The sequence below is a fragment of the Parambassis ranga genome, chromosome 18 (genome assembly GCF_900634625.1).
Source record: "Parambassis ranga chromosome 18, fParRan2.1, whole genome shotgun sequence".
Classification (NCBI taxonomy): Eukaryota; Metazoa; Chordata; class Actinopteri; family Ambassidae; genus Parambassis; species Parambassis ranga.
In genome coordinates this window covers 7,750,208-7,775,941 of record NC_041038.1, presented here as the reverse complement: position 1 = coordinate 7,775,941, position 25,734 = coordinate 7,750,208, and the positions used below count along the sequence as shown (strand labels likewise).

The 25,734-nt window shown below is 40.2% G+C and overlaps 1 protein-coding gene across 9 annotated transcripts in view; it reads left to right on the top strand.

Annotated features, from left to right (window-relative positions):
• The first annotated feature begins 2,234 nt into the window (after nucleotides 1–2,234).
• Nucleotides 2,235–25,734, top strand: part of mpdz (multiple PDZ domain crumbs cell polarity complex component) — a 37,400-nt gene continuing 13,900 nt past the window's right edge. For 5 of the 9 annotated variants that reach the window (XM_028429846.1, XM_028429843.1, XM_028429844.1 and 2 more), the window contains exons 1-27: nucleotides 2,236–2,369; nucleotides 4,377–4,431; nucleotides 5,808–5,974; nucleotides 8,351–8,512; nucleotides 8,701–8,840; nucleotides 9,326–9,539; nucleotides 9,780–9,902; nucleotides 10,135–10,329; nucleotides 10,671–10,773; nucleotides 11,373–11,461; nucleotides 12,013–12,247; nucleotides 13,621–13,707; nucleotides 13,964–14,043; nucleotides 14,122–14,268; nucleotides 15,140–15,310; nucleotides 15,950–16,135; nucleotides 16,297–16,506; nucleotides 17,469–17,627; nucleotides 17,862–18,014; nucleotides 19,453–19,782; nucleotides 20,109–20,220; nucleotides 20,873–21,071; nucleotides 21,704–21,745; nucleotides 22,889–22,996; nucleotides 23,336–23,416; nucleotides 23,528–23,705; nucleotides 23,833–23,943. In XM_028429846.1, the coding sequence (XP_028285647.1) occupies nucleotides 4,416–4,431; nucleotides 5,808–5,974; nucleotides 8,351–8,512; nucleotides 8,701–8,840; nucleotides 9,326–9,539; nucleotides 9,780–9,902; nucleotides 10,135–10,329; nucleotides 10,671–10,773; nucleotides 11,373–11,461; nucleotides 12,013–12,247; nucleotides 13,621–13,707; nucleotides 13,964–14,043; nucleotides 14,122–14,268; nucleotides 15,140–15,310; nucleotides 15,950–16,135; nucleotides 16,297–16,506; nucleotides 17,469–17,627; nucleotides 17,862–18,014; nucleotides 19,453–19,782; nucleotides 20,109–20,220; nucleotides 20,873–21,071; nucleotides 21,704–21,745; nucleotides 22,889–22,996; nucleotides 23,336–23,416; nucleotides 23,528–23,705; nucleotides 23,833–23,943 (3,798 nt within the window). In that variant the 5' untranslated portion in view covers nucleotides 2,236–2,369; nucleotides 4,377–4,415. Of the gene's footprint in view, nucleotides 2,370–4,376; nucleotides 4,432–5,807; nucleotides 5,975–8,350; nucleotides 8,513–8,700; nucleotides 8,841–9,325; nucleotides 9,540–9,779; nucleotides 9,903–10,134; nucleotides 10,330–10,670; nucleotides 10,774–11,372; nucleotides 11,462–12,012; nucleotides 12,248–13,620; nucleotides 13,708–13,963; nucleotides 14,044–14,121; nucleotides 14,269–15,139; nucleotides 15,311–15,949; nucleotides 16,136–16,296; nucleotides 16,507–17,468; nucleotides 17,628–17,861; nucleotides 18,015–19,452; nucleotides 19,783–20,108; nucleotides 20,221–20,872; nucleotides 21,072–21,703; nucleotides 21,746–22,888; nucleotides 22,997–23,335; nucleotides 23,417–23,527; nucleotides 23,706–23,832; nucleotides 23,944–25,734 lie in introns of all 9 variants that reach the window. The other 4 variants (XM_028429842.1, XM_028429838.1, XM_028429845.1 and 1 more) reach the window with 3 other exon arrangements.

Genomic DNA, 25,734 nt, shown 5'->3' with positions numbered 1-25,734 from the left:
GAAGACGAGCACGTACCTCTCTGGTGCGCGCAGAGCAGGAAGAGAGTGACAACCAGCCAATACTCGGAGCAGGGTCGTCCCGGAGGATTGGCTGATATTTTTAGCATTTTATAGCTTCCATAGATGAATAATAATCTTCGTTTTAATGTGAAACTGCCGAACTAATCGGTTGCTATCGGATTGAAAAGAGAAGTTACACTAATTTAACAAAAAGTGCATCAGAATGAAATCTCCTACCCTACCTTTAAGTATTAGCTCCACATGTGGTCATGGCCGTAGTATCACCATGGAAACCATCCAAATCTGATGCTACTGATCGCTATGAAACGATATGAATAAAATAAAATCCGATAGGGAGCAAAACAAAAGTGAAGAAGGAGATCTGGAGCTACAGATTCCGTGTCTTGTGTCACTAAGCTGTCTCAAACAATGACTGCTGCTGACAGGCAGGTATAAAAATACAAAATGCTGAAGCTGCCGAGCACCAAGCTAAGATGTGTTTTTTTTGTTTCATTTCTTTCTTTCTTGTTTCAATCTCTTGTCTTTTTTCAGCATTTGGCTGAGTCAGACCACCCACATAAAAGTGGCTTATTGTCAGAGTAAGATGGGAGTTACAGGGCGGATAAGACGGAGGTAGCAGTGAAGATATAAATGTTGAAGGGATTTAGTCACTATCAGCTCCCTGAAAACAGCTTATATCTCTTTCCCTCTTCTTACAGAGTGACCACACTCCTCCGAGGTCTTTATCCAGGAAAACAAAAAAAAAACACAGAATCTGTGGTGGCAGCTCTGGGAGCCAGAGGGCAGATCAACAGCTTGGGTGTCATCCACCTGACCTGCCTAATATACAGTCCTCCTCTTGTGTCTTACAATAAAGGAACAGACTATGCAAATATATTCAGAGGATTGCTATTTTGATGCTGAGTCACAAGTTAAGGGGAAGCTGATTCTATCCCAGTGGGTATTTGATATGCTTCATTTTCAGAAGTGGCTCATATGGAATGTGATAGGCACGGCACTCTGTTGCCTGGAATGGAGAGCATAATGCTGTGAATTGGACGCAGACAGGACGGTGGTATTCATCAGAACCCTTTTCCAAAGTGCTTCCTGCCCCCCCCCCCCCCCCCCCCCCCCCCAAAAAAAAGTCACATTCCACTTGTTATCAAAATCATACCAAACTCTATTTAGTACACTTAAATATGTGGCTTTTATGAGACGGTGTGTGGGTGTATGAGTGTGTGGGTATACAGTAGGAGGGACTGATTAATCTGTGGTACCTCCGTAAGGACATATCACCCACTGAGGTCAACTGAGGACATGATGGAAACAGTAATGGGTTATTGAGTTCAAATTAACAACATGAAGTAACTGAGATTTATATTATTATTGTTTTTGTTAACACAATGTTAATGCCCTAGTTAGTATATAATAACAATCATATTGTTACATGTGCATTTAGATTGTTCTTCACATCACCATCTTTAGTGTTATTGTTTTTAACAAGCGTATTTAACAAGCGTGGCAGGTGTAAAAACATCTTTGCTTCTGCAACATGATGTATGAACCGTCCACAACAATGAGAGAAACTTTGATGAGTGTTTGTGTGTTTGAAAGAGAGATCGAGCGAATCATGACCTGAATATATTGAGCAGGTTTGTTTAGTTTGTGATGTCTGAGTAATGTCGCTGTGAGGCCACCACAGCTGTTCTAAGGAGAGCCACTGGACTGAACTTAGCTGCACTGCAGAAAGACACACACACACACACATACACATATATTCCATTACAAAAATCAGCCTTTTTCTAACTAGAATAGTCATTTACCACATTAACAATGTCTGACTGTATGTCTGATTACTTAAAAAAAACATTTTTTAAAACAATAAAGACATTTCCAAGTGACCCCAAACTTTTGAACGGTAGTGTATATAATGTTATTTTGGGCTACATAATACAAAATAGATTATATATTTAGCATTCTTATTGGATGTGGATGTGGCTGTGACAACACAATGAAAGAAATGGAGGTCATTATTATTATTATTATTATTATTATTTTAGATGCCTGAATAAACAAGGTCTGTGGTTAACTTTTATTCTCAAACAACAGTGTTTTATTATTTTTATTTTGCTAATACTGAAAGCAGACCTGGCCTGACTCGGGCCCTGGTGTCAGGGCAGCCAGCAAGGGGCGCTTCAGTCCCAGCTGAACTGTGTGAGCGGCCATGGCTGAAAATGTCCACAGAGGATCGAGTTACTCTACGCCCCATCTTTAAGCCCCAGCCAGTGCGCCGTTAGCCGCAGGACAACACAGGACAGCGCCGGAGACCGTCCGCTGCTTAACTCGAGGCTCCACACTCACACACTCATGTAAGTAACCGTTTCCAGATACGTTACGCTTCGGGAAACGTTAGTAAATAATATGTGGCGTGAAAAAATAACTTTAGCTTCTGCGTGAGTCGCCTTTGTTCGCTACACTGTCGCTAATTAGAGGCGAAATATTCAGAGACGTCTGTTGTCGCGAAAGAAAGAAGAGAAGAAAGAAAGACTGGGGAGGTAAATAATGACAAAAAAGTGATTTATGTGTACTCTTTATGGGCCCTTTTTCTTCCATAAACCCGCGATAGTGTCTTAACTTGTGTGTCGCCTCCTTCTCGGAAGCCTGTTGCTTTCTGCTCCTCAGAGGAGATGAAGGAGGAGGAGGAGGAGGAGTTGAGAAAAGCGGATTGTCCTGAGTGTCTTGGCGACTATATTCAAAAATACTAACAAACATGCTTTTATCACTATTCCGCTGTGGTAACAAATGCTTCATAAGCAACATTAACACATTCATACTCGACAAACACTGCCAAATATCTGTGTATAGGAGCCTGTTATTATTAGCTATTAGCAAAGCCACACATGACTGCAACAAGTATTTTCGGAGGGGGAACGCTAAAATAAAGCAAAACGTGTATTGGGTTGAAGTCCAGTTGAGGCCTTTGGTGAATCATAAGCCAAAGGATGTGCCTAAGAGTGAATAACTCACAATTCTGATACATTTTTTTTTTTTTTAAGCAGACATTGTACCTATGTGCCTGAATGAAACATTTATATTTCCTACACCCACACCCAGAATGTAAACAACAGAGGGACGTGCATGTTTACATCACTACACAAAATATCAATACTTCCCCAAACATACACAGCAAGTGCGATGATGTCACCGTGGTGATCCTGCAGTCACACACAGCGCAGCATACTGCAGCTATTTTGAGAGTCTATACAAGGCTTTTAATTATCTGACCAATCTCCTTTAACCTTGCACTGGATCCTGGAGTCATGTCATGCTTCTGACAAAGCCACAGAAGTCAAGTATGACGCTGCCTGTGTGTATTTTTAACACTTCCTGAAACACTGCAACTAATTTCAGACATTACTAATCTTTAGAATCTGTTTTTTTTGCCCTTACACAGTGTTAAGTCATTTATTTATTTTAATCTGGATGTTCTCATTTAACTAATGTATTTTGAGGCTGACTATTGGTGTTAATATTGGTATATATAAGATTTTTGGCTGTTGGCGTTACCCAGCTTTCAACATACTGTAATGTTTGTTACACCTACCTTGCTTTATTAACATGTAATAAACCTGGCCTGTAGCCAATTATTTTGTATTACACATATATCAGTTTTAGTATTTATTGTAGTTGGTATCAAAGTTTTTTTTTCCGTATAAGATTAAAAAACAGAAAAGCTCTACTCCCACATTTGTCCTGTGCCTTTGGCTATGTTTGCAGGTAGCTAACCAGCTATATTAATAATGCTGGCTGATATATTGATGAATATAGATTTCAGATCCTGGCCTGACTGTAAATATTCTATTCTGTCAGGAGTTATGTTTTATAAAAAAAAACAAAATATAAGAATTTGCACTGTAAAATAATATATTCTTTAGGCCTAGGAACACAAGTGCATATCAAAATTATGATGTAATGTTATGCTAGTTTAAGGAAATAGATACGGGAGTCTTGTTTTAGGAAGAAATGTGTGTCTTATCGGAGCAAAAACACTGTCAAAGAAGGAATGCAAACTTAATACAACAAAGGGAGCTGTACTCAAATATAAGAGCTCCAACAAGCTACAGTAAATGTGTGCTTAAACAGCTTGCATGTAAAGAGACACCACTCGACTACACAGTATCTTAGCACAATGGCTACTCTGTGATGCTTACAGTTAAGCATTCTTAAAAGATAAATATGGGCCTGACAAAAAAAGGAAATAAATCCATTTTCTTTTTTATCTTGATCTTCTGAATACAGTTTAAAAGTTTGAGTTCAGAAGAGGTCTTTCCCTTTCTTCATAAGCATTAACACACTGCATTGTTTTGTTTTTTTAGGCCTTGAAAAAGGGAAGAAATTCACCTAGACTTGTGAAAATGATAGAAACAATGGGTAAGTGTTTGTTTTTAATCTTACACTGTATCTACAAAATGCTCTTAATTGTGTCTCTGATTGGTCTTAAAAAAGATCCATCTTTAGTATTCATTAAAACAGACCTCTGCATCCATGAAAACACAAAAAGCATGCTATGCATAGAAAGCATTGCGGTTTCTTCTGAGCAGTTTGACCAAGTCACGCGTGTGTCCGTCTTTTCTGGCTCTGCATCGCAAATTTGGCTTCTGCGGGGAGATTTCTCAGCTAGCGCAAAAGGCTTTGGATTTAATTCAAGGCTCGTGCACTGCCAATGTTGCCACATCTGATAATGTTGCCATAAACTTGATTGTTTGTTTGTTTGTCCCCTGTGGAGATTTATTTGTCCACCTGTCAAGCTTGAAGCCAAACCGGTCTGGCCAGATTCCTTCCTTTAAAGCCACAATCTGTGGTCACCAGCATTGGCATGAGGAGAATTGACATTGATTATTTTCAGATCATCAGATTTTATCAATGGAGAATTTGTCAGGGCCATTTGGTCTTAACACACTCATATGGCATAATCTTGTAGGACTCCTCACTTTACCCTCTGAGGTCAGGGCGATGAAAATGACACAACTAGTGGCAAAAAAACGAAACAAAACAAAACCAGAGACTAAAGTGTTGCTCTGTCGTTCGAACAACAATGCTTCTCAGGTGCAAAAAGTGCTCTGGACCTTGTGCATGCTCTATTAGCTGTTAGTCACAGCCGCTGAGCTTCAGAAATTGCTTCATTTTTGCCCAGATGACGTCTGGCTGGCCCATCCACACTAACAAGCCTCTCTGGAGTTACTCGATTGTACAGGCTTATACAGGGTCCAGCAAGCAAACCGTGGAGTGCCTGGGTCTTTTATCTTTTCCTCCTGATAACCGCAATACTCTGGTGCAACCCACCATTGACCCTAAAGGCAAAAAAGGAAACGTTGCTATTCTGAAAACAAACAGCGTGTTGAAAATAGTTTTTTTTTCTCTCTGCAAAACCTGTGGCTGCATGATCTTGATATAGTAAGGTCTGTTGAGCACCAGTCAGCCTGAGCTGAGCCAAGGTTGTGATATTTAGCTCTCTGCATTAATCCTGTATACTTTCATTTATAGTCATTGTTAAACATAAAAAAATCCTTTAAATGCACTGTATATTTTTTAAAAGCATATTATTAAAAGATACATTTTAATTGTGGTGTTTAAATGAGTTTATAAGGTAATATCCAAACACTCTTCCCAGGCTCACTATCTTTGGCCATACGCTGATAAAACCTCCCTGTTCTCCATCTCTGTATCTCCCACGCCTCCTTCTTTTTCCCTGCATCCATGCCTTTCGTCCGGCCGGCGCTGTCACTGAAATATGCAATGGTCTGCAGATACACAGCGTGCCTTGCAGGCGGTGGAGCGTCTCCAGGCCAAACTAAAGGAGCGGGGGGAGGTGCCCACTGAGGAGAAGCTCAGCCTGCTCAAGTCAGTGCTCCAGAGCCCCCTCTTCCACCAGATCCTGGCCTTACAGAAGACTGTTCAGCATCTTAAAGACCAGGTAACCTCATCATTATTTTATCATGTGCACCATCAGAGCTTTTTAAAGTCATGTTTGTATTTATTTTATATATTAAGTTGTTCACTGGCTCGAGGGCATATACAGGGGTATTTTGGTCTTTGAGGCCATCAAGGTTAAAATGTTTTTTTTTATCTTTATTTATTAACTACAGTCATGTAATTATTGTTAAACAATATTTATCATTTTTTCATTCAATAAAAAAAGTGACTTATTGATTTGAGTGATTTTAGACCAGTATCAGGCATACTTTTCTAGGCTTCATTGCTAGTTGTAATGTTTTGACTCAGTTTGAACCCATACTGATTGTTTGAATCACATTGAAAAAATGGCAAAGTTGATTTAAAGTGAACGATATCATTGTTCTTAACATAGTAGGTTAACATGTCTTCTCTCTGGCCAGGGACACTTCCTAGAAAATGAAGATTAAATAAATAAGTTTTATTTACAGTAATCTGAAGAGATTGCATGGGCCTTGTGCTCACAGACTGTTCAATAACTACTTTTAATCACAGATTAGAAGGATGTAGTACAGTATTTACTGTCCTAAGCCTGAATTGTATATATTGTATTTTTTGTGCTTTTGAAATATGCTGCTACTACAATTTAATTACCCCACAGGGATTATTAAAGTAAATCTTAAACTTAATCTTAATTTCAAAGCCCTAAGAAAAAAACAACACCTCTACATTACCTATCCCTAAGTAAGGATGGAATAATCTCTACATGCATATTCTGACGTCTGCATCCCCTCTCTCCCCCTGTTTTCCTGGGCCACCTTAGTGATTCTGTTTCTGGCCTGTGTCAACACATCCTCCCCATTTTCTTTCAATCCCCATCCCCAGTAGTTTTTGTAGCCAAATTGCTGTCAGAGTTCACACAAGCCAGATATAATATGGGTACATGACCAGAGATAGTTGGTCTCAGTCAAGGAACTCCTTTTCAGGCTGATTCTCCTCCATTGAGAATTGAAACATTTGAGTGGAAGGAAAGAGCTCTTAAGTCACAGTGGAAAGGGGCCAGGGAAGTGCATTTGAGAAATAGAGACGAAAATATGCGAACTATGCAGCGGGAGGCAGGGATGCTAGAGCTTTTTACCCCTTGTGGAATTTAGATTATAAAAGCTCTGGTGGCATTTTTGTGCTCCGCTGATTTAACTTATTTCAAAAAGCTACATTCCCACATATGATATGTTTGTTTTACTGTGCAGCTATTCATCACAAATTCCCTTCAGATCTTAAAATGAACTTTCAACAACAGCATAGAGACCTATTTCAGATACCACAGCAAATACTGTGTATGAGTCTGCATTAGTTTGCCCCTCTTCAGCAGAACCAATTTGGAGAGGTAGTGCAACAAGAGCCAGACACATAAACAGATGCACTGTCCGTCTTCTGGCTCTGCTAGTTAGGCCTTGCTCAGCCCATGTTGCTATGGCGACAAGGCCCTACTCTCCAATGAGAAAGAGGCCGCTGTGTGAAGTGGGGCAGAAACAATTTCTTAAATGTGCAAGAACCAAACTGGAACTTTAATCCTCTTAGCCAGGCCCCAGCTAACAAAGCTCATGCATGAGGACAGCAACTTAGCAGTATGCTACGCTAACTTAGCCCGGCCTGTAGGGTTTTGTTTGCAGAGTTCAAACACTAATGCGTTCTGTCCAGTGGAGTTTTGTTTGTGCGTACTAATCTGGGACTGTACACATTATTTAAATATACAGTTCAAGTTTTCTGAGCACTGAAAGTTGTCAACTTCCGAATGCACATTCACAAGTTCACAAGGACGGCTTTCACTTAATACCATATGCTAAATTGTTGCTGTGCATTATGTCTGTCCTTTTGAATCCATTTCATACGGTCATAAACATTAAGCCCTTTGGCTAATGAAATTGGGAAAACACTCTTTTATGTATTTGTGCCTTTCATGTAATTCATCTGTCACACAAGTAAAGTCAGTGCGGTAATTAAAACCCAAGCTTATTAAGGCATCCAGATGGCCAGTGATGCTTCTCCCTCTCACCATGATAGAAATATTGTATTTGGAAGCCAGTCCCATTGTTGGAACATCAGCTAAGAGCCATTATCTCCTAAAGGATTAGGCTGCCATAGATCCAGCTAATCATGGTGGGATAACAAACTATCTGCCATCCCAGTGGTTTTAGACACGCAAATTCAGGCTGCCAGTGTCTAAAATTAAACCTGCTGAATGTTTATATTTACAATGGGGCCAAGTTGTTATGTTATGTAAAAAGTCTTGGGTTAAAGTAAGGTCATTGAGAACTTAATATTAAATAATGTTTATTTTTAATTTATGCACTTATTCCTATGAAATAATAATCTGACATGTGTCTCTGTCTTCTAGGGGAGTGTGCCAGCATCACGAGGGAGTGACCTCAGTGATCACAGCACAGCAGGCAAGCCCAATGGCAGCCGTGTTTCCTACTCAGACACCTCAGCTGCTGCACACATCAATGGCAAGACAACATCTGAAGAATTTGAACATATTATCCACTCCATGGCACAGGTAAAACCAACTGAAAAGCAAGATCATGCTGCAACTCAAATCCAATATCCAAAGAAAGAATGAGAGACTGCACACAGTGCTCTTCTCTCTTGAGGCACTTCAAATAGACTTCTAAAGGCTGCCTCTAGCTTTGATGCTATAGTGAATCAGCCAAGGGCCAAAGTGTATATGTGTGTGTTATTACACAGGGGCGCTACGTGACGCATGTGGAACTGCAGAAACCCGTGTCAGGAGGTCTGGGTTTCAGCGTGGTGGGACTGAAGAGTGAGAACCGTGGAGAGCTTGGGATCTTTATTCAGGAAATTCAACCAGGAAGTGTCGCTCACTGGTATGTAGGAAACACCATACCATCGCTCAAAGTGCCAGGAGAGCACTTATAGACTTTGATTAGGAGTGTAGCAGCATTCCAGAAAGTTTCTCAACATTTGGGCATTTGTTGAATTAGAATTAAAGCATTAGAGAAGTCTATTTCTGACCGTCAATCTGGGACATTTACAGATTCGCTGAGGACGTTAGGGATATTTAGGAAATCTCGCAAATTGGCCAGTTTACAGGAAATACCACAGTGAAGCTCTCACAACTTGGTTCAAACATTTGTTGCTTAAGCTAAGCATAAAACTTTTCGTGTTTTCAAAGCATTTCAAATTTCCTCTAATTTGATTCAGATAAAGAGATAGAATGCTGATTTGATGGAAATTGGGCACAGTCTAGCAATAACACAATAACACTGTACAATAAAGAGTATCCTTTTAACAAAATGTAAAACAAGGAAAAGAAATGACAAGAACTGATTCATGCTTCTTGTTCCTGCAGTGATGGAAAGCTCAGAGAAGCAGACCAGATCTTGGCCATCAATGGCCAGCCCCTGGATCAGACAGTGACCCACCAACAGGCTATAGGCATCCTGCAGAGCGCTTCAGAAAAGGTGCAGCTTACAGTGGCTCGAGGGCCAATACCCCAGCTGGCCAGCCCTGTGGTGTCCCGCACGCCCTCTGCTGCCAGCACACTATCGGCCAACTCCAGCGCGGTACGAAAACATTCACACACTAATGTGCAAACAGATCTCTTCAAGAGGATTATATGATCTGACGCAAACTCCTTTGGGGGGACACTGACAACGCCACACACATGCTTGCTTTGATATGTTTCACAGAATGCAACACACAGAGACTCACGCAGAATGCACATACAGTACCACCTGTTAAAGTGATTCTAAAAACATTCTTGTAAATGCATTATTGTTTACTCTCTCTTCTACTACTCTTAGTGGCAGCATGTGGAAACCATTGAGCTGGTCAATGATGGCACCGGACTGGGCTTTGGTATTGTTGGAGGAAAGACCACTGGGGTCATAGTCAAAACAATACTTCCTGGAGGCATAGCTGATCAGGTGAGTGTATTCATATCTCACTGATCTCTTGAAGAATTGGCTTGTGTTCTGCATTGTTCATAGCTTTTAGTTTTTATGACACTTTCAATGCTCCAGAGAGATGAGAGCTGTCTATCTGATATAATGGAAAGGAGGTAATTGCATGCAAGCAGAGAATTAACTGTCACTTGGTACTGACGATGTTATTATGAGTTCAATGTTTACAAAGGCTAAAAAACTTTTTCTACCTCAGGATGGCCGCCTTCGAAGTGGAGACCACATCCTAAGAATTGGAGACACTGACCTGTATGGCATGGGGAGCGAACAGGTGGCCCAGGTCCTTAGGCAGTGCGGCAACCGGGTGAAGTTGGTTGTTACCAGGGGTCCTGTGGAGGAGAACCCCTCTGCAGTCATGCCTGTGGTGCTTCCCACTGTCAGTGAACAGCAGGTGAGGCGGGCTGGTTCACTGCAAAACATCAGAGAGGAAGGATACATAAAAACAGCAATTTTAGTGCATAAGTAGTCAGTATGCAACCTATACAGGTGACTCATGCAAGATATTTTCAGAAAAAGCTATTACAAATAGCATGGCTGCTTACATTTGAATGAATCCCACCTCCTTATAAATCGAATGGCACCCTCAAATCTATTTACACACACAGCAAAGTTACATTTTGTTGACAAGGTGATGTAGTCCTATGACTCACATGCCATGACTTGTCACCTTTTATTTTTATGTGGCTATCAGTGGTAGAGGTTGACCTGTCGTCTCCATTACAATTCACACAGGACAATGAAGAAGAGGAAACTGAAGCATTTGATGTGAGCCTCACCAAGAACACCCAGGGACTTGGTATCACTATCGCTGGCTATGTTGGTGATAAAAATTCAGGTGAGGAACATTATCTTCTACAACTGGTTTTACACCTGACACCTTTTTTTGGAATAATGTTGTTTCTGTCCAGCCAGTATCAGAATGGATACCCTGGGTAAAATGAGGCTGGAGAACAAATATGCTTAAATATACTAGTATCCCTTAATGATCTCATAAGAAGCTGTAAACCTAAATAGCTCATTCAGACACACTCATTTTTGATTGATGGCAAAATGAAAGGAACAAAGAGATATTCTTTTATTATATTGTGTGTGTCCTAGACAGTCTGGGGACACAATCAATAGCCAAGTCCACTCTAAAATATGCTGTAATATAATATGTTGTAACTTTTATTGCCCTCTAAAGCAGCAGTCGCATTCACTGTAATCAGACCCCGTGCACCACTTTATTATGTGAAAAAGGTCAAATGTTTCTGACTGATCATCATGCCTTTCTTTTTCAAGATTAGGGAACTATTTTAAGGTTTATCACATCAAAGTTTTGACAACTTTCATGTATGTGTATAATTATTTGTTTGTTTATCTCTTCAAGTCTTATTTTATGTCATGATTCATGGTTCTGCTCCTCACCCTTTAATTTTTCCAACTTCTCCTCAGAGCCCTCTGGTATTTTTGTTAAGAGTGTAACAAAAGACAGTGCTGTAGATCAAGATGGCCGTATTCATGTTGGAGACCAGATAATAGCTGTAAGTACCCTAATTATGCTCTTTGTAGCTAGGACATTTTCTGTCTCCAATGGCATGAGGTAAAATATGCAGTGAATGTTTTATATTATCTATTACAGTGATCACATTTACTCAATGGAGGGAAATTATGAGATGCATAATTGTGAATAATTCACAATTAGCTGATAGTTCAGGAAGTGACTGTGAATATAAAAGAGTCTCGAATTAGCATGCAGAGCAATTAGGTTTGTAATTTTATTACTGTGGAACATTAACAATAATATAAAAGTGTACATTCTTGCATCTGCATTTGAAACAGGAGTTAATGCTGTCCCATGTTTTCCTGAAGTTACAAATGTAATAACACACTTAAATGTCTGTGCATTATTTAAATCTGCCTAAAATCATCTAAATAAATAATTTGAATTGCTAATATAGATGGGAGTACTCAGTTGCAGTTATTTTAACTTCATCTCAAAACAAGAACATATTAAAGATGGCGGTTGAGCACACTCACAAGTGTCTGAACTCTTGTTTTAATCCACGGGTTCACAAATGATTGCCCTCTGCAGGTCGATGGCGTCAACATCCAGGGATACACCAACCAACAGGCAGTGGAAGTGCTGAGACACACGGGTCAGACTGTCCACCTTAAGCTGATCCGGCGGGGATTCAGGCCGGATGAGATCCCCCCTGTTGTGGCCCCCGGTGTCACTGTCCTGCCTCCTTCCACTACAATCCCCACCACCACCACTGTCATGCAGGAGCTAGAGATGGAGAGCAAGAGGGATGAGGAGGCCTGCCAAGGTAGAAAATGTTAAAGTGGGAGAAAAGTAATTAGCACAGGGGGAAAAAAAAACACACATTCCTTATTAATCATCAATCTGTCAGTATCTGTGAATCTGTAAATGTGACATCATAAAGCAGGGGGAGTAATTTACATGCAACTGCAAATCAACATGGTTAAAAGAGAGACCTGATTTGAGCCATATTGATATAAGAATTGCAGTATGGAACCAGAATACATCAGAGGTGTTTTTATTGTGCTGTAGAAGTTTGAAGAAACAATTCTACACAATCTTTAATTTAGAAAAATTAAACACCAGTTAGATGGTTCCCTAATAATAATTATAATAATAGCAATGGAATGAGGACACCCATGTTACTGGCCATTTTCCCTTAATAAGAGGTTGGAATGCACTAATTATCATCACAGACAAAAGCCAAGAGGACAAAGCTATTCTCAGAGATGGGCAATGAGTTCAGCAATGTGTTAAACAAGTGCTACCCCTCTCATTTATCAACTTAACCATCTTTCTATTATGTTATTTAGACATGTAGAATTTTAAATTTCATGATACACAACACCTGACAACCTTAAAAGACGCTGATGTTTGTACGCCTCGCATTTTTATGACATTGACATTAAACAAGATAGACAGGAAGTAAACAGAAAGATTCTTGTCTCCAGCCACACTGTCAGGACCTCCAGGCTATTACAGACGCAAGAAAAGGAACTTGCATAAGTTGCTTAGTGTCAGCTGTGATAGATGGAGACTGAAACTGATTAGATTTGGCACCAGAAAGATGTAGCCCAAAAAACCTGAAGGAAGAAAGCTGTAGACAGACAGGAACAGAGGAGGCCAGTAGGCGTTTAACTTGTAAGAGAAACATGTAATAAAGTGTCAAAGATTGCATCAAAACAGAAGTTTGTTGGTCATTAAATAGCTGGAATAATGGAACACTTAAATAGTCTTGTATTAAAGTTGTTGATCTTCTATACCCAACTATTGAGTACTAGTTTTAGGTTGGCAGTTAAGAGGTGCTGATTAAAGCACACCATGGCTTGCCAAAATACATAAGTAGTAATTTCACAGGTCACCAGTTATGTGCCCTGTGGAACAGCAAACACATAAACCATGGCAAGAAGATGTTTAAAAAAGTACTAGGATCATAAAGCATGTTAATGTATTATACCAGCTATAAGGGAAATGAGATATGATCCTTTTCTAATCTGACTAATAAAGAGTATTCATTTTATAAACTATATATAATTTATTATTACAATTATTCAAATTTAATCTAAGCCAACTGTTGGGGGAGAGTACAGGGCTGTTTTACAGTGGCTGTGTGCCTTTACTGTCTGTGCTGGTGTCTCAGTATTCATTGTGTGTTTACAGTCGCTGCGGATGAAAAGCAGTTCCAGACAAAGAATGAAGGATCCGATGTCAGCCCAGCCGCAGATCAGCTAACAAAAGACAAACATGGTAGGAGGCCGGGATTCTTCTCCAAGCGCTCCAGCATAGATACTGGGCACACATCTGACAGATAAAGCCTATTGTTGACAGGACCACACTCACTAGCAACACACAATGTGGTAAAGTAACAGGAATTGGGGCTGTTGTTGGAATTGTTTTAAACGTTTTTATAGGTACATAAAGGTTTATTGGCATATAGTTAGGGATTTATGGTGCATTTTTTTGTTATAGTGCTTTTGTAACTACTTTTTTTATGCTATTAAAGGGTTGAAGTTAACAGCGTTTGAAGAAGAGGAACTCGTGAAGAAGTGGCAGGAGATTCTTGGTCCAAGTAATGAAGTTGTGGTAAGCATCAAATTCATGTTTCTGGGTGATTAAGCCCTTGAGGTAAGGGTTTGAGCCCTATCTATGTTTCCATGGCAGGTCGCTCAGGTGGAGAAGTTTACTGAGAACAGTGGCCTGGGCATCAGTCTCGAAGCAAACAGTGGACATCATTACATCCGTTCTGTCCTTCCCGAGGGACCTGTTGGTCGCTGTGGCAAGCTGTTCAGTGGGGATGAACTGCTTGAGGTAAGGTGGTCACTTCAATCGGGCCAAAATAATTTGTTTATGACGACAATGATTGGCAGAAATTATTTTTGTGGGCCAAACAGCATCATCACTTACCGTAAGTTAGTTACAGAGATTTCAGTACTTAAAGTGGCTGTTGACCTATTGTGATTATCACACAGCTGTAAAGAAGCTGCATTAATATGAAAGCGGTTGTTTATATTAATGAAAAATCACAGTTAAAACTAAAATCTACAGAATGTTTTTGCTGCTTCTCAAGCTTTGTTGTGTATTTAATGGATGCAACAGTTTCATTTCCAGCTCCACCAGGAGGCAAAAATTCTACAGCAGTTGCATCAACCAGCAGACTGTTTGTCTGTTTTCTACTGGATGAGCGATTAGACAGTTGTTGCCACAGTAACTGAAGTTTTAAATGTGTCAATACTGAGTGTGCAACTTGTTCCACTAGAACACAGGATTTTTTGGGGCTTGTGTTAGTGGTTTAATACTGATAAACAGAAATGTGAGGACACACGGTCTAGTTGAAGCCAGATGAGGGCTGTTTTGGTCATGTGGCAAAGGGGACCATGGCATTGCTCACAAATAAGCCAACCATGGGTTCAATAGTGATGCTTGTTATGAGTTTGGCATTTTTGATGTTGCTATCGGACATAGATCATCCTTTGATGAAAAGATTATACTTAAGACCAGTGATGCTATATGCTTTATTATCCATCTAAAGTAACATCATGTGGTTGAAGGAGACTTAAAACCTACAACTGAAACTATAACTCATCAAACCCAGAGGCTGGGTCCCTCTTTTATTTATCATAGCTGACCCTCTATTCTATGTTGTTCTGAAATCAGCTATTTAAGTTCGCTCCTTTCTTAGGTCAATGGTATTTCCCTGATTGGTGAGACCCACAAAGAAGTAGTGAAGATCTTGAAGGAGCTTCCGCTCTGTGTGTACATGACCTGCTGTAGGCCTGCGCCTGACCTTGAGACTGACATGGATGCTGTCCAGCCAGAACCAGAGGCTTTGTCAACAGTATCTAAATTAAAGGTACTGCAAGTCTCATCCTTAAAATGCTATCACATCACAATAGATGGACATTTGTTTTGAATGAGTATGTTAAAAATGATTGAATTATTGCCTTCTCAAGGCTAAAAACATGCTGACAAATACAAAGTCAATGATGCATATAAACAGTGTGGGAAACTCCCTGCCTCACCGGGGTTTGCTGTAATGTATAATTAAACATGTTACCTGTCTATGCATGTAAATATGTATATGATTGGAGAGTCCTCCTCCTCTCTTGTAACTCATCAACCATTATTAGCTTAGCCTTTGCTAGTCACTCCATCAGATTTCCACATTGCCAGCCATGATAGATTAAGACTTTGTGATAAGCAGAGGGAAGCTGAAGTTTATTAGGAGCAATTCTAGCAGTACCTCAGCAATATCCAACAACATTTGCTGGAGATATGAGACATCAAAAGCAGCTTCCCTTTGGGGAAGGGGTTTTCATCTATCTAGCTTTATCTGTGGTAATGTACTGAGGCCCTAGCATCCCAAAGATATTTCCCTTTTATCTCCAGCCAGAAACCTGAGCCAGAAACACAACTAGAGGGTAGGAGCCTATGGGCTGGAGTAAACGGCACGGTGTTACATTGTAATTTTGGGCTTCCCCTCTCTCTGCAGAACCAAATAGACCTCAGCAGTGTGCTCACTGCTGACAAAACAGAGGTGAACACAGTGGCAGCAACACAGGAGAACGTGACGGAGGAGGCGATGGGATCTCCTTTGGCTATGTGGGAGCTGGAGATTCAGAATATCGAACTTGAAAAAGGAGAAGGGGGATTGGGTTTCAGCATTTTGGATTACCAGGTTGGAGATTCTTTATAAGTTTGTTATATACAACTTCATGGTGCATATTAGCTTTTACAGATGTTGGTGCATTAATGACATCATCTGGTGTATGTCATTTCGAAAAAGAAAATTACATACTGTACCTTAAATGGCTTAAAGTTGTCTTGGTTTCACTGCAGGATCCATTGGACCCAGCCAAGACGGTGATTGTCATTCGCTCCCTGGTTCCTAATGGCGTTGCAGAGAAGGATGGCAGACTGTTGCCAGGAGATCGACTCATGTATGTTAACGCCACCAACTTGGAGAATGCCAGCTTGGAGGATGCTGTACAGGCCCTCAAGGGGGCCAAGCTCGGCATAGTCCAGATAGGAGTCTCCAAACCGCTGCCTGTAAGCACAATTATTCTGTTATTTTGTTTGCTTCTTTGAATTACATTTATTATGTTACTTTAGCATTGTGTCTAGTGCTTCTTGGCTTTTTCTGGGACTCTATACTGCCCATGTGAGGTTCAGAGTCAGCTTGCCATTATCTCACAACTTAGTATCCACCCATGAGGGCTCAGCTTACAAAGGTTTGAATCTTTCATGCAGGAAAAAGCGTGGAGGCATGCTTCATGGTTTAGCATTCCACCCACTGTTCTTCCAAGAGGGGTGACCAACCTAAAATGTTTCATGCCCTTTGTTTCATGTTATTATGTTATTGAATCCTCCATGAGCACGTACACAGACAGACACCATCTTGTACATTGTAACACAGTGGGGCACCTGTCAAAATATTAGATCTGTCCAGCGGTGTGTTCATTGCTCCGGGCACCTGTGCTCTTTGTACGGGATGTTTCTTTCTGCAACAACAGCTTGCATTCTTTCAGCTGCATTTCTTTTTGTATTGAGTCTGCCTTTGGATTACACAGCGAGACCTCTGGGCTGCCAGGGTTAGCTGGATTACAGAGCTGTAGGAAGCCCTCTGCAGAGTTATCCAGCTCTCCTGCAGGACGTGGAATGTACTTGTGTGGGGTATTTTGCTGTATTGCCGCTCAGAATTGAGTCTGATGAGAGTAATCCTCCAGTATGCCTTTTTGCTTTTCATATATCTGTCTTGGCTGCATGATACACAAAATCAATATAAAGAGCTCTTACAAAGGAATACATGTGAAGAGCTGTTCTGTAAAGATCTTTCTGTTTTAACCACAATCATGATTTAACTCCATAGTTAGTGTAAATCTTCCTAACACCTCCTTTTTTTGATCTCCATCCCATACTAATACACTATTTGTGCTACATTTGGGTTAAAAACAAAATTAACCTCATTACATAAAGCTGGAGACACTGAAAGAATTTCTCCACTTTCCTAGGGAATATGTGGATATTCCCACTCTCCACACCCCTATGGTGAGCAGGAAATAACTTCATCATCCACCATCCATTCATTTGACTACAGCAATATTTTGGTTGAAGATGGAGAGGAGGAAGGACTGGCTGAGGGCATCCTTTACCGAGCAGAACCAGCATTGGTTAGTTAGCTTTTGGGGAAAAGTAATGAAAAATCAGAACTAAAATTGGGGTGTCATGTCATTTGCTTATGTCAGATAATTATGAAAATTGTGTCCTTGATCATGCTTGTATTCTGAATAAACAGATGCTATTAATACTAGCAGTAATTTGTAGCTAGATAAATTATGGCATAATAGCTTATTACAGTCCATTTAAGTGTCTCAAATGTTTATACTTATTATGCATTACGACAGATTGACACCAACGAGGCAGACCTGTCAGATGAAAAGGTGTTTGATCATACTTACTCTGGGATGGAGGATGACACCTTCCAGGCATCCATGATCGCGCTCCACGGCAGCAGCTGTAGCGCAGACCTGGATTACCTGCACTCATCCACACCTAAGGTAAGAAAACATTGTTTATAATTTTACAAACTGAGACTAGAACCCCAGTGGAAATTATTTTCTCATTTCATTAAATGCTACTGCAACAGCTTATGCCCTTTGTCAAAGGAGCTGTACAGCATGTAGTCATTACTCTGTGTTTTTTGCTGTGCAGAGCCAAAATGTCACAGGCATGTTTTTTTTCTTTGTTAGTGCAGTAACTACATTACTGACACTGTTGTTATATGAGGCTGCCATGATTTTGTTGCCCCGGGTGCCCCCAAAACAGCATCTCCCCAAATTGATATTAAATTATGAGCAAAATAAACAAAGAAGAGCAAGTGGCAGACAAATTGTTGTCTTCAGGGTATCTGTGGAGCTTCCATTTTCCCCAAAGGTCACAGCTGACCTTATCTGTAGGGGCTTCCTAAGTAATTTATAGTACAAGAGGGCAGCCCAGAGAGACAAACACAGGGCTGGGACAACTTGTGGCATTTTTCACAGATTTCAAAGGTTTGTAAGAGGTCAGACAGCCCAGTCTTCCTGTGATGATAAGCTGAAGAGAAAAAAGCGGTTGATAAGTTTCATATCTACGTCAGTGAGAATACACAGTGGGCCAGCTTTTTAGACTAGCTGATCGCATCAGAGGTGATAGTGTTTTGAGGAATGTGGAGGTTGTTTCTTCTTTACTCTGGTTCATACCTGTTTATGGAACCACAATATAAAGGTCAGTAAAATGTTAGCGAGCCTTCAAGTCACTCAGGATGTTCACATCCAAAACAAGTATTCAGTTATTTTTTAATGGAAGGTTTTTCAATTCTTTCATTAAAATAAACATCTTATTGATTTTTGTTGGCATCAGACAGGAAATGTTGTAAATACAGTGAATGTCCGTGACCTACACCTTTTATTTTCATGTCTGCTTTCAGTTCTACTCTGCACAATACAAAAAAAATGACTTATGTATGCAACTTTCACTGGCTCCTGGAAATGTAAAAGCCCCACATTTGCATGGATACCTAGAGTACTCTGAGTTCCAGAAGCTAATCGATATCACAACCCAGTTCATCCTAAATTTATAGTGCAACCTTATTTAAATTAAATTTCCTATTCCCCAGTTTTATTTTACATATCTGCTTATTAAGCCCTGCTTGTATTACATATTTGCATATTTGAATCTTTTTCACACTCCTGTTCATGCTCCCAAAGGGAATTTCTTACTGAGATTCATTACCAGCTAGTGTGGTTCCAATAAAGTCCTAAATGCTATTACAGTACAACTACATTTTTGTGCATTTCACACTGAAGATCTCCAGTAATTTATGCAGTATACTACTGGCCACTGATAACTTGTTCATGGCTCATTACAAGAAGTGCAGAATGGTGACTGAGCAAGACGAATTCTCCCTGTTGGGCAGTTGTCTAACTAACTCAGCTGCTGTGCTTTGTTTTACCATAGCTGACAGCCCGCCTGAACTTGTTGGATGAGCACTCCTGCTTTCCTGCACCACCACCCGGCCTCGCAGACACCACTCAAGTGTTCTCTCCGGAGCAGTCCGCCTCCTACGCTCCTCCAAGTTTGAAAGGTCACGTCCCGGCTTTTGATGCCATTCTAAGTGGTTCTGATCAGTACCTGGCACAGCACCCGGGCAAAGAAGAACCACCGGAGTGCTCGGACTCATACAGCCCATTTGCTGAAACTACAAATGTACACGATGCACCTATGGAGTCACTCCATTATCCAAAGGAGCCCATTATCTCTTTCGGAGATATCAACATACTGATGAAGGTAAAATAACACGATAAATTATAGGTCATGAAAAAAAATATGATGAGCACTGAGTATTCACAGATAAGGCCAAGGTGTGTCATTCTAAAAACAAAATATAACCATCCTTTTTCAAAGGGAATTTCTTCAACTTAAAAGAAGCGTGTCATCTAAAGGCATCCTTTCAAATACTAGATAAACAACATTCTAAGCTGATTTGTTTAAAATTCTTTTTCGCTGCCAAATTGCTGCACCTACGTTTTCTCTAGAGACCCCACTTTGTTTGGAACCAGGCCTAATGTTTTCATTACTGTCATGAATAAGTGTGCTGAATTATCACCTTGAAGGACGAGGAGGCTGATGTGAAAGAATTGGTGGAGGACGACGACAAAGAAGGACTGACCTCAGGGAGCAATTTTGAAAGGACTATCACTGTTGTCAAGGGCAACTCCAGTCTCGGTTTGTGTTAATTTCTTCACATTCTTTTTATTAGTTCTTTTTATTTATTTTCCTCCTCCTCATCCTTCACAGAGCTGGTAATGAGTTTGGAGGATTGAAAGGCGTATTTGGCCTTTACTTTTGTCTGATGTTTTATAAATTCCAGTTTTGAAGCAAAATGATAGAAGTGATTTTTTTTGTGGGGGGGCTGTTTTTCCCCCACTCAGTAAGGGTAATTCCATTGCTATACAGAGTATTTGCATTTCAAAACCTGCCCAAGGGGGCTGCTGCTGGCTCAGAGAATACTAAGCTTGAACTTCTAAAACAAATAGGTGTTATGAAGGCACTATTTAAAATCTTCAGTATTTCTCATTTTGCTTTGAAGATCTTTATTTGTTAGTCTGTTGGAATATTTTGCATGCTTTCTTTTTCTGCTTTACCCTTTTACTAAACCCCCACACACACTGAACTGTTTGAAATTTAAACTTCCTCAGCTGGATAACAACATATGTTAAAATCCATTACCTCACAAGCTTCTTCTGTTAGCAGTAGTCTAGATATATTATACTGCATTTGTCAACGCAAACAGAGTTTCTAGGATTATTTGAATGCACACAGTCCTGTAATGCTAGTCACGGCTAACATTTTTTTTTTTTTACAATTTACGTTCAAGGGATGACAGTTAGCGCCATGAAGGATGGCTTGGGGATGCTAATCCGCAGTATAATCCACGGAGGATCCATCAGTCGTGACGGACGTCTGGGAGTTGGCGATCTCATCCTGGCTATCAACGGAGAGCCTACCACCAACCTGACCAATGCCCAGGCTCGAGCCATGCTCAGAAGACACTCCCTCATTGGACCAGACATGGGGTAAGAGACAATAATTATGTGTTACCCCTGTTCCTTAAATGCCACAGAAACAATGTGCTATGCAGTACGATTTGTGAATTAAATAAGTATATAAACATAATTTTTAGTACTTTCCATTGTAGCGCTTATGTGGATGATTGTTCTGATGATTTTCCATTTTATTCATTTCTTTATAAACCTAGTGAGTAAAGGTGATCTGCTGTATTTAAAGGGCCAGTGTGCAGTTTCCAGTGACATCTAGTGGTAAAATTTCACATTGCAACCAAGTGAATACACAGCCTATGCCTTATGCTATCTCATAAAAATATGAAACATGGCAAGAACCCACTGGAGATATGAACAACAACTACAACAGCTTGCAGCTACAGAAAACATATTGTATTCAGTTTCTGCTAATAGATCCACCTTAATCTGATGTGCAGGTCCTTTAAGTTTACTGGTCGTTTATGTTGTGGGAGCATTAGGCCTGACTTACACTATGTGTCATTGAAAAACGTTCCCATTCACCCTGCCCTGAAAAGCACTCGGAAGTAAATTGGATGTGTTGTTTTATGAGTCCTGCCTGCTGAACTAAACTTGGCAGTTTGTTAGCTTTGTTAGCGGTGCATAAAAGCCAACTCTTCACATTCTAGATCTGCTTGTGCACCTGAGGAAGATCTGTGCCCATTTTATGTGTGAGTATGACTAACTTCCACGCTGATGGCGTTTCAGCAGGAAGCTGCCATCTTGGTTTCCTTCCCTGTCATTCTCTCCTATCTGCTGCCGGGCTTCATTGCAGTCTTTTACAGAGTTTTATCCAGAATTAGAAGGTCCATTCATTTCAGTGTCAAAGCTGTGACAAGAGCAAAATGTAAAGGTTTTGTATTCTTGCTGCTCAAGATGCTGTTTTTAATGCCAATCAGATAAATCACTTAACTTTTTAATTGTCATGACATTTCACTCAGTATTAACCAATATATAATTACAAATTAAACAAATAAAGCAATGCATCTTAACACGCATATCTGGATAAATCTTGATTGACTGTATCTACCACTCTGACTGTACTTAACCTACCGCATCACTTCTTTTATTGTGACTAACAGGATTGACACTATTTTAAACTCACCTTTTTTTAATCAATACTATCAGTTTTTCTGTATGTCTCACTGCTTGTTGTGTTGTTTGTAATGATCCGTCTTATCCATTATTCCATTGTTTCACTGGGATTCATTTTCCTCTCTGTGTGCATGCCACTGTGTTGAAAAAATAACTCAAATCAAGCCATCTGTTGAAGATCTGCAAGCTTCACTCAGATGTGTTAATGTGCCCTTCAGAATCAACTTCACTCTGAATTGTTTTGAAATGGGTCTGTAAGTGGATGTCAGGTTTTTGTCAGCTACCTTTGGAGTTTTTGTTTTTAGCCAAATTAGTATTCAATTAAAAATACATTTCAGGGTTTTTCTTTGCCCTAAGACTCACCTCTGTTCGGACATTTATGAAGGTAAACAGCTGTTTTTAGGAGTGAGATGTCATGGACTTGTATATTATTAATTGATAACTCACCTTGGGTAAGTGATAGGGAGGCTGCTAAATAAAAGACTGAGCTCAATGTTGCTGTGGTAAGTATGATAGAGAAAAACAAGCTCCTGAATGTAAATGAGCAGATATAAAAGAAGCCATTTGGTTTCATGAAAAGGGGAAATGTAGTGCCAGTTTGTCAGGAATAGGGGTGTATTTCCCACTAATGTGGGTATTGGACTTTCTTAAATGAGGATGCTAAAATGTAAGAAATGTTGATTCATTTTTTGTACATGTGTGTGCTTGTGTGTGTTCAGCATTACATACGTGCCAGCTGAGTATCTGGAAGAATACAAGGCCAGCCTGGAGCATGCTAAAGACGACATATTCTCGGAAGCGATGATAGTCTCAGTTCCAGCTCCAAAGTACGTCCTGATACTCTATCACAGTCACTCTGTTATGTTTTGATAATCCAGAGATATATATTCTACCAGAGGGCACAACACAGACCTGATGCCACTTTATTTTGTGGAAAAAGATTCAGAGCAATAAGCCAGCCATCATGCAAACTAGCCTTAAAGTTATCCTGGTGATATTGCATTTAGTGCTTCTCACCAGATCATCCCTGTGTTTCTATCGATGAGGTCTTACAATGTCCTCCTTGTGTTGGTGTATTGATACATTTCTTTGTGTATGTCTGCCAAGAACTGCTGATCCTAAAAACGTTCTTGTATCAGACTTTTTTCTTCCACTGTAACTTTTAGAGATATTCCTACACTCCCTGAGCGTGAGGATGGAGAGGGAGAAGAGAGTGCTTCTTACAGCAACTGGAACCAACCAAGAAAGTAAGTATAGTACATACACGTCTCGTATCTGAGCTTCTGGTTTAAATATCGGATCTGATTTGAAGTGGAAATTGTGAAAAACTAGCAAGCAAGCGTCTATACCTTCCTCAGAGTGGAGCTTTTCCGAGAGCCAGGGAAGTCCCTTGGGATCAGTATTGTAGGAGGCCGAGGGATGGGTAGCCGGCTGAGCAATGGAGAAGTCATGAGGGGCATTTTTATTAAGCATATCCTGGAAGACAGTCCTGCTGGACATAATGGTACCCTGAAGACTGGAGACAGGATAGTAGAGGTAAAGGAACATCTCAGGTCATAAAAGGTCATGTTGGTATTTTGATGTACTGGTAGTCTAGATCAAGTTTGACTCCTGAATTGCTGGGTTACCTGACTGAGATTTGTCATTGACATCTCTGATTCAGGTGGATGGAGTAGACCTCAGAGATGCTAGCCACGAGGAGGCAGTGGAGGCTATTCGAAGGGCAGGAAACCCTGTCTCCTTCTTGGTCCAGAGTATTATCCAGAGGCCCAGGGTAAGTCTGTATAATAGTGTCAAACAAATCGCTTGTAACTACCTCATAATACAAAGGTCACCATTTCTTGACTCTGTATCTTCTGTTTCACCTCATGTAGAAGTTTAGTATATCTGCAAAGGCCAATTTCGGACACTTTCAAGCAGTAAAGTCTATAATATACAGTGTGCCTTGTATAAACTGGGTTGTTTAAAATGTTCAGAGTAATTTTCAGATCTTTTTAGGATACCAACAACAAAGCCTGCGTGGCATATTATATGTATGAGCAAGTTTTTAACCTTTAAGAAGAACACTCATTGAAAATCACCATATCAACAACATCGTTTGTTGTTTGAAAGTGCCCTCAGGCCTTTAAAGCATGACTAAGTAGTTTCCTGCTGGGGCTGCTGCTGGCTTTGCTCCAGTGTTAGATCTCTCACAGTCAATCACTTTGCATTCTGGTTGCTCATTAAGCATGTAGCAACTCATAATCAAATGTAACACAGGCAGAAGGACAGAACGTAGGATGAGAATTATATTTAAGCTGCTATAATCAGTTTTTTTCTTAACCAAAGGGTTGTTTATGCTAATGCACCCTGACTCTGCAGTTCCACTTTAGCTTTGTAGTGTCTTCAGCATATTGATTTTTGGCAGTTTGGGGTTAAAAATATAAAATAAAGTAGTGGAAACCAACAGTGGGTTTGACCCACTAGCACCAGCAGCAACAATTAAGCATCTAAAACTGTTCCAGCATGTTTTTTTAAAAATTAGGTTTAAATACACTTTGGCTTCAGTAGATTAAAGAGCAAAACCCAGATTAAATTAGCTTCAGTTAGCATGATGCCTGGAAACAAGGGTAAAACAGTTAGCATGGCTCTGTCCAACATCCTCCAGAATCTCTCATTAGCACAGTAGATTTTGTTACATTTGTAAAAAAGGCTTGCTCGGTATCTTCCTAAGCTAACCTTCTGTTAGCTGTAGCTTTGTGTCAATATTTAAAAAAAAATGTCTTTAAGTACTTTCTAACTGCAGCTGGTGTGTTATGAGTTGCCTCAAACCTACATCTCTGTTCCTTTACACGGCTTTCTCAGCCCGAGTCAATATATAGCCCTGCTCCATCGTTTGCTGTAGAGAAACACACCACCACTTTCACATGCATGCCACATCGCACACATCAGGTAATAGTGTCTCTTTCTTTTTCTCCTTCTCCATCCTATTGCATCAGCTATCCATCACACTTTATCTTGGTTGCGTTATCTCCCTGTGCCTTTTGTCTCTCGCAGGCTGAGTCTTTCTTTTTAAAGTGCATCTTTGACTTTGATATACACATAATGTGTGTATTCATGGAAAGCAGAATGGAAGTTTCCATCATGGAGAAAATGCAAGGAACTGAAGGTTTATTTTCATACACAGACACCCTATTGTATTTTCTATTACAGAGGAGTGTAACAGCAGCAGAGACATGGACCACAATGCTGCTTTTAATCAAATGGTCTGCACGTTCTAAAAATCAATTTAGTCACTTGGATGTGAATCTTTTTAACTTTGACACTCATTACAAATCCAGAACAGATTGATAATGCAGTTTGAGTGCAGAGGCTATTCCAGGTTCACTCTAATACTGCAAACTTTGTGTGAGAGCACAGTGATTTTTCAGATACAAAAGAGATACATATTTCAACACATCCTGGGCCGTTTTATTAGTAAAAGAACTGCACTGGAAATGGCAGGCAGTCATTTCTGGGGATTTAGCTCCATTGTAGCAGCCACTGATGATTCTTAGTGAGCAGCAATTAAACTAAAATTCATCAC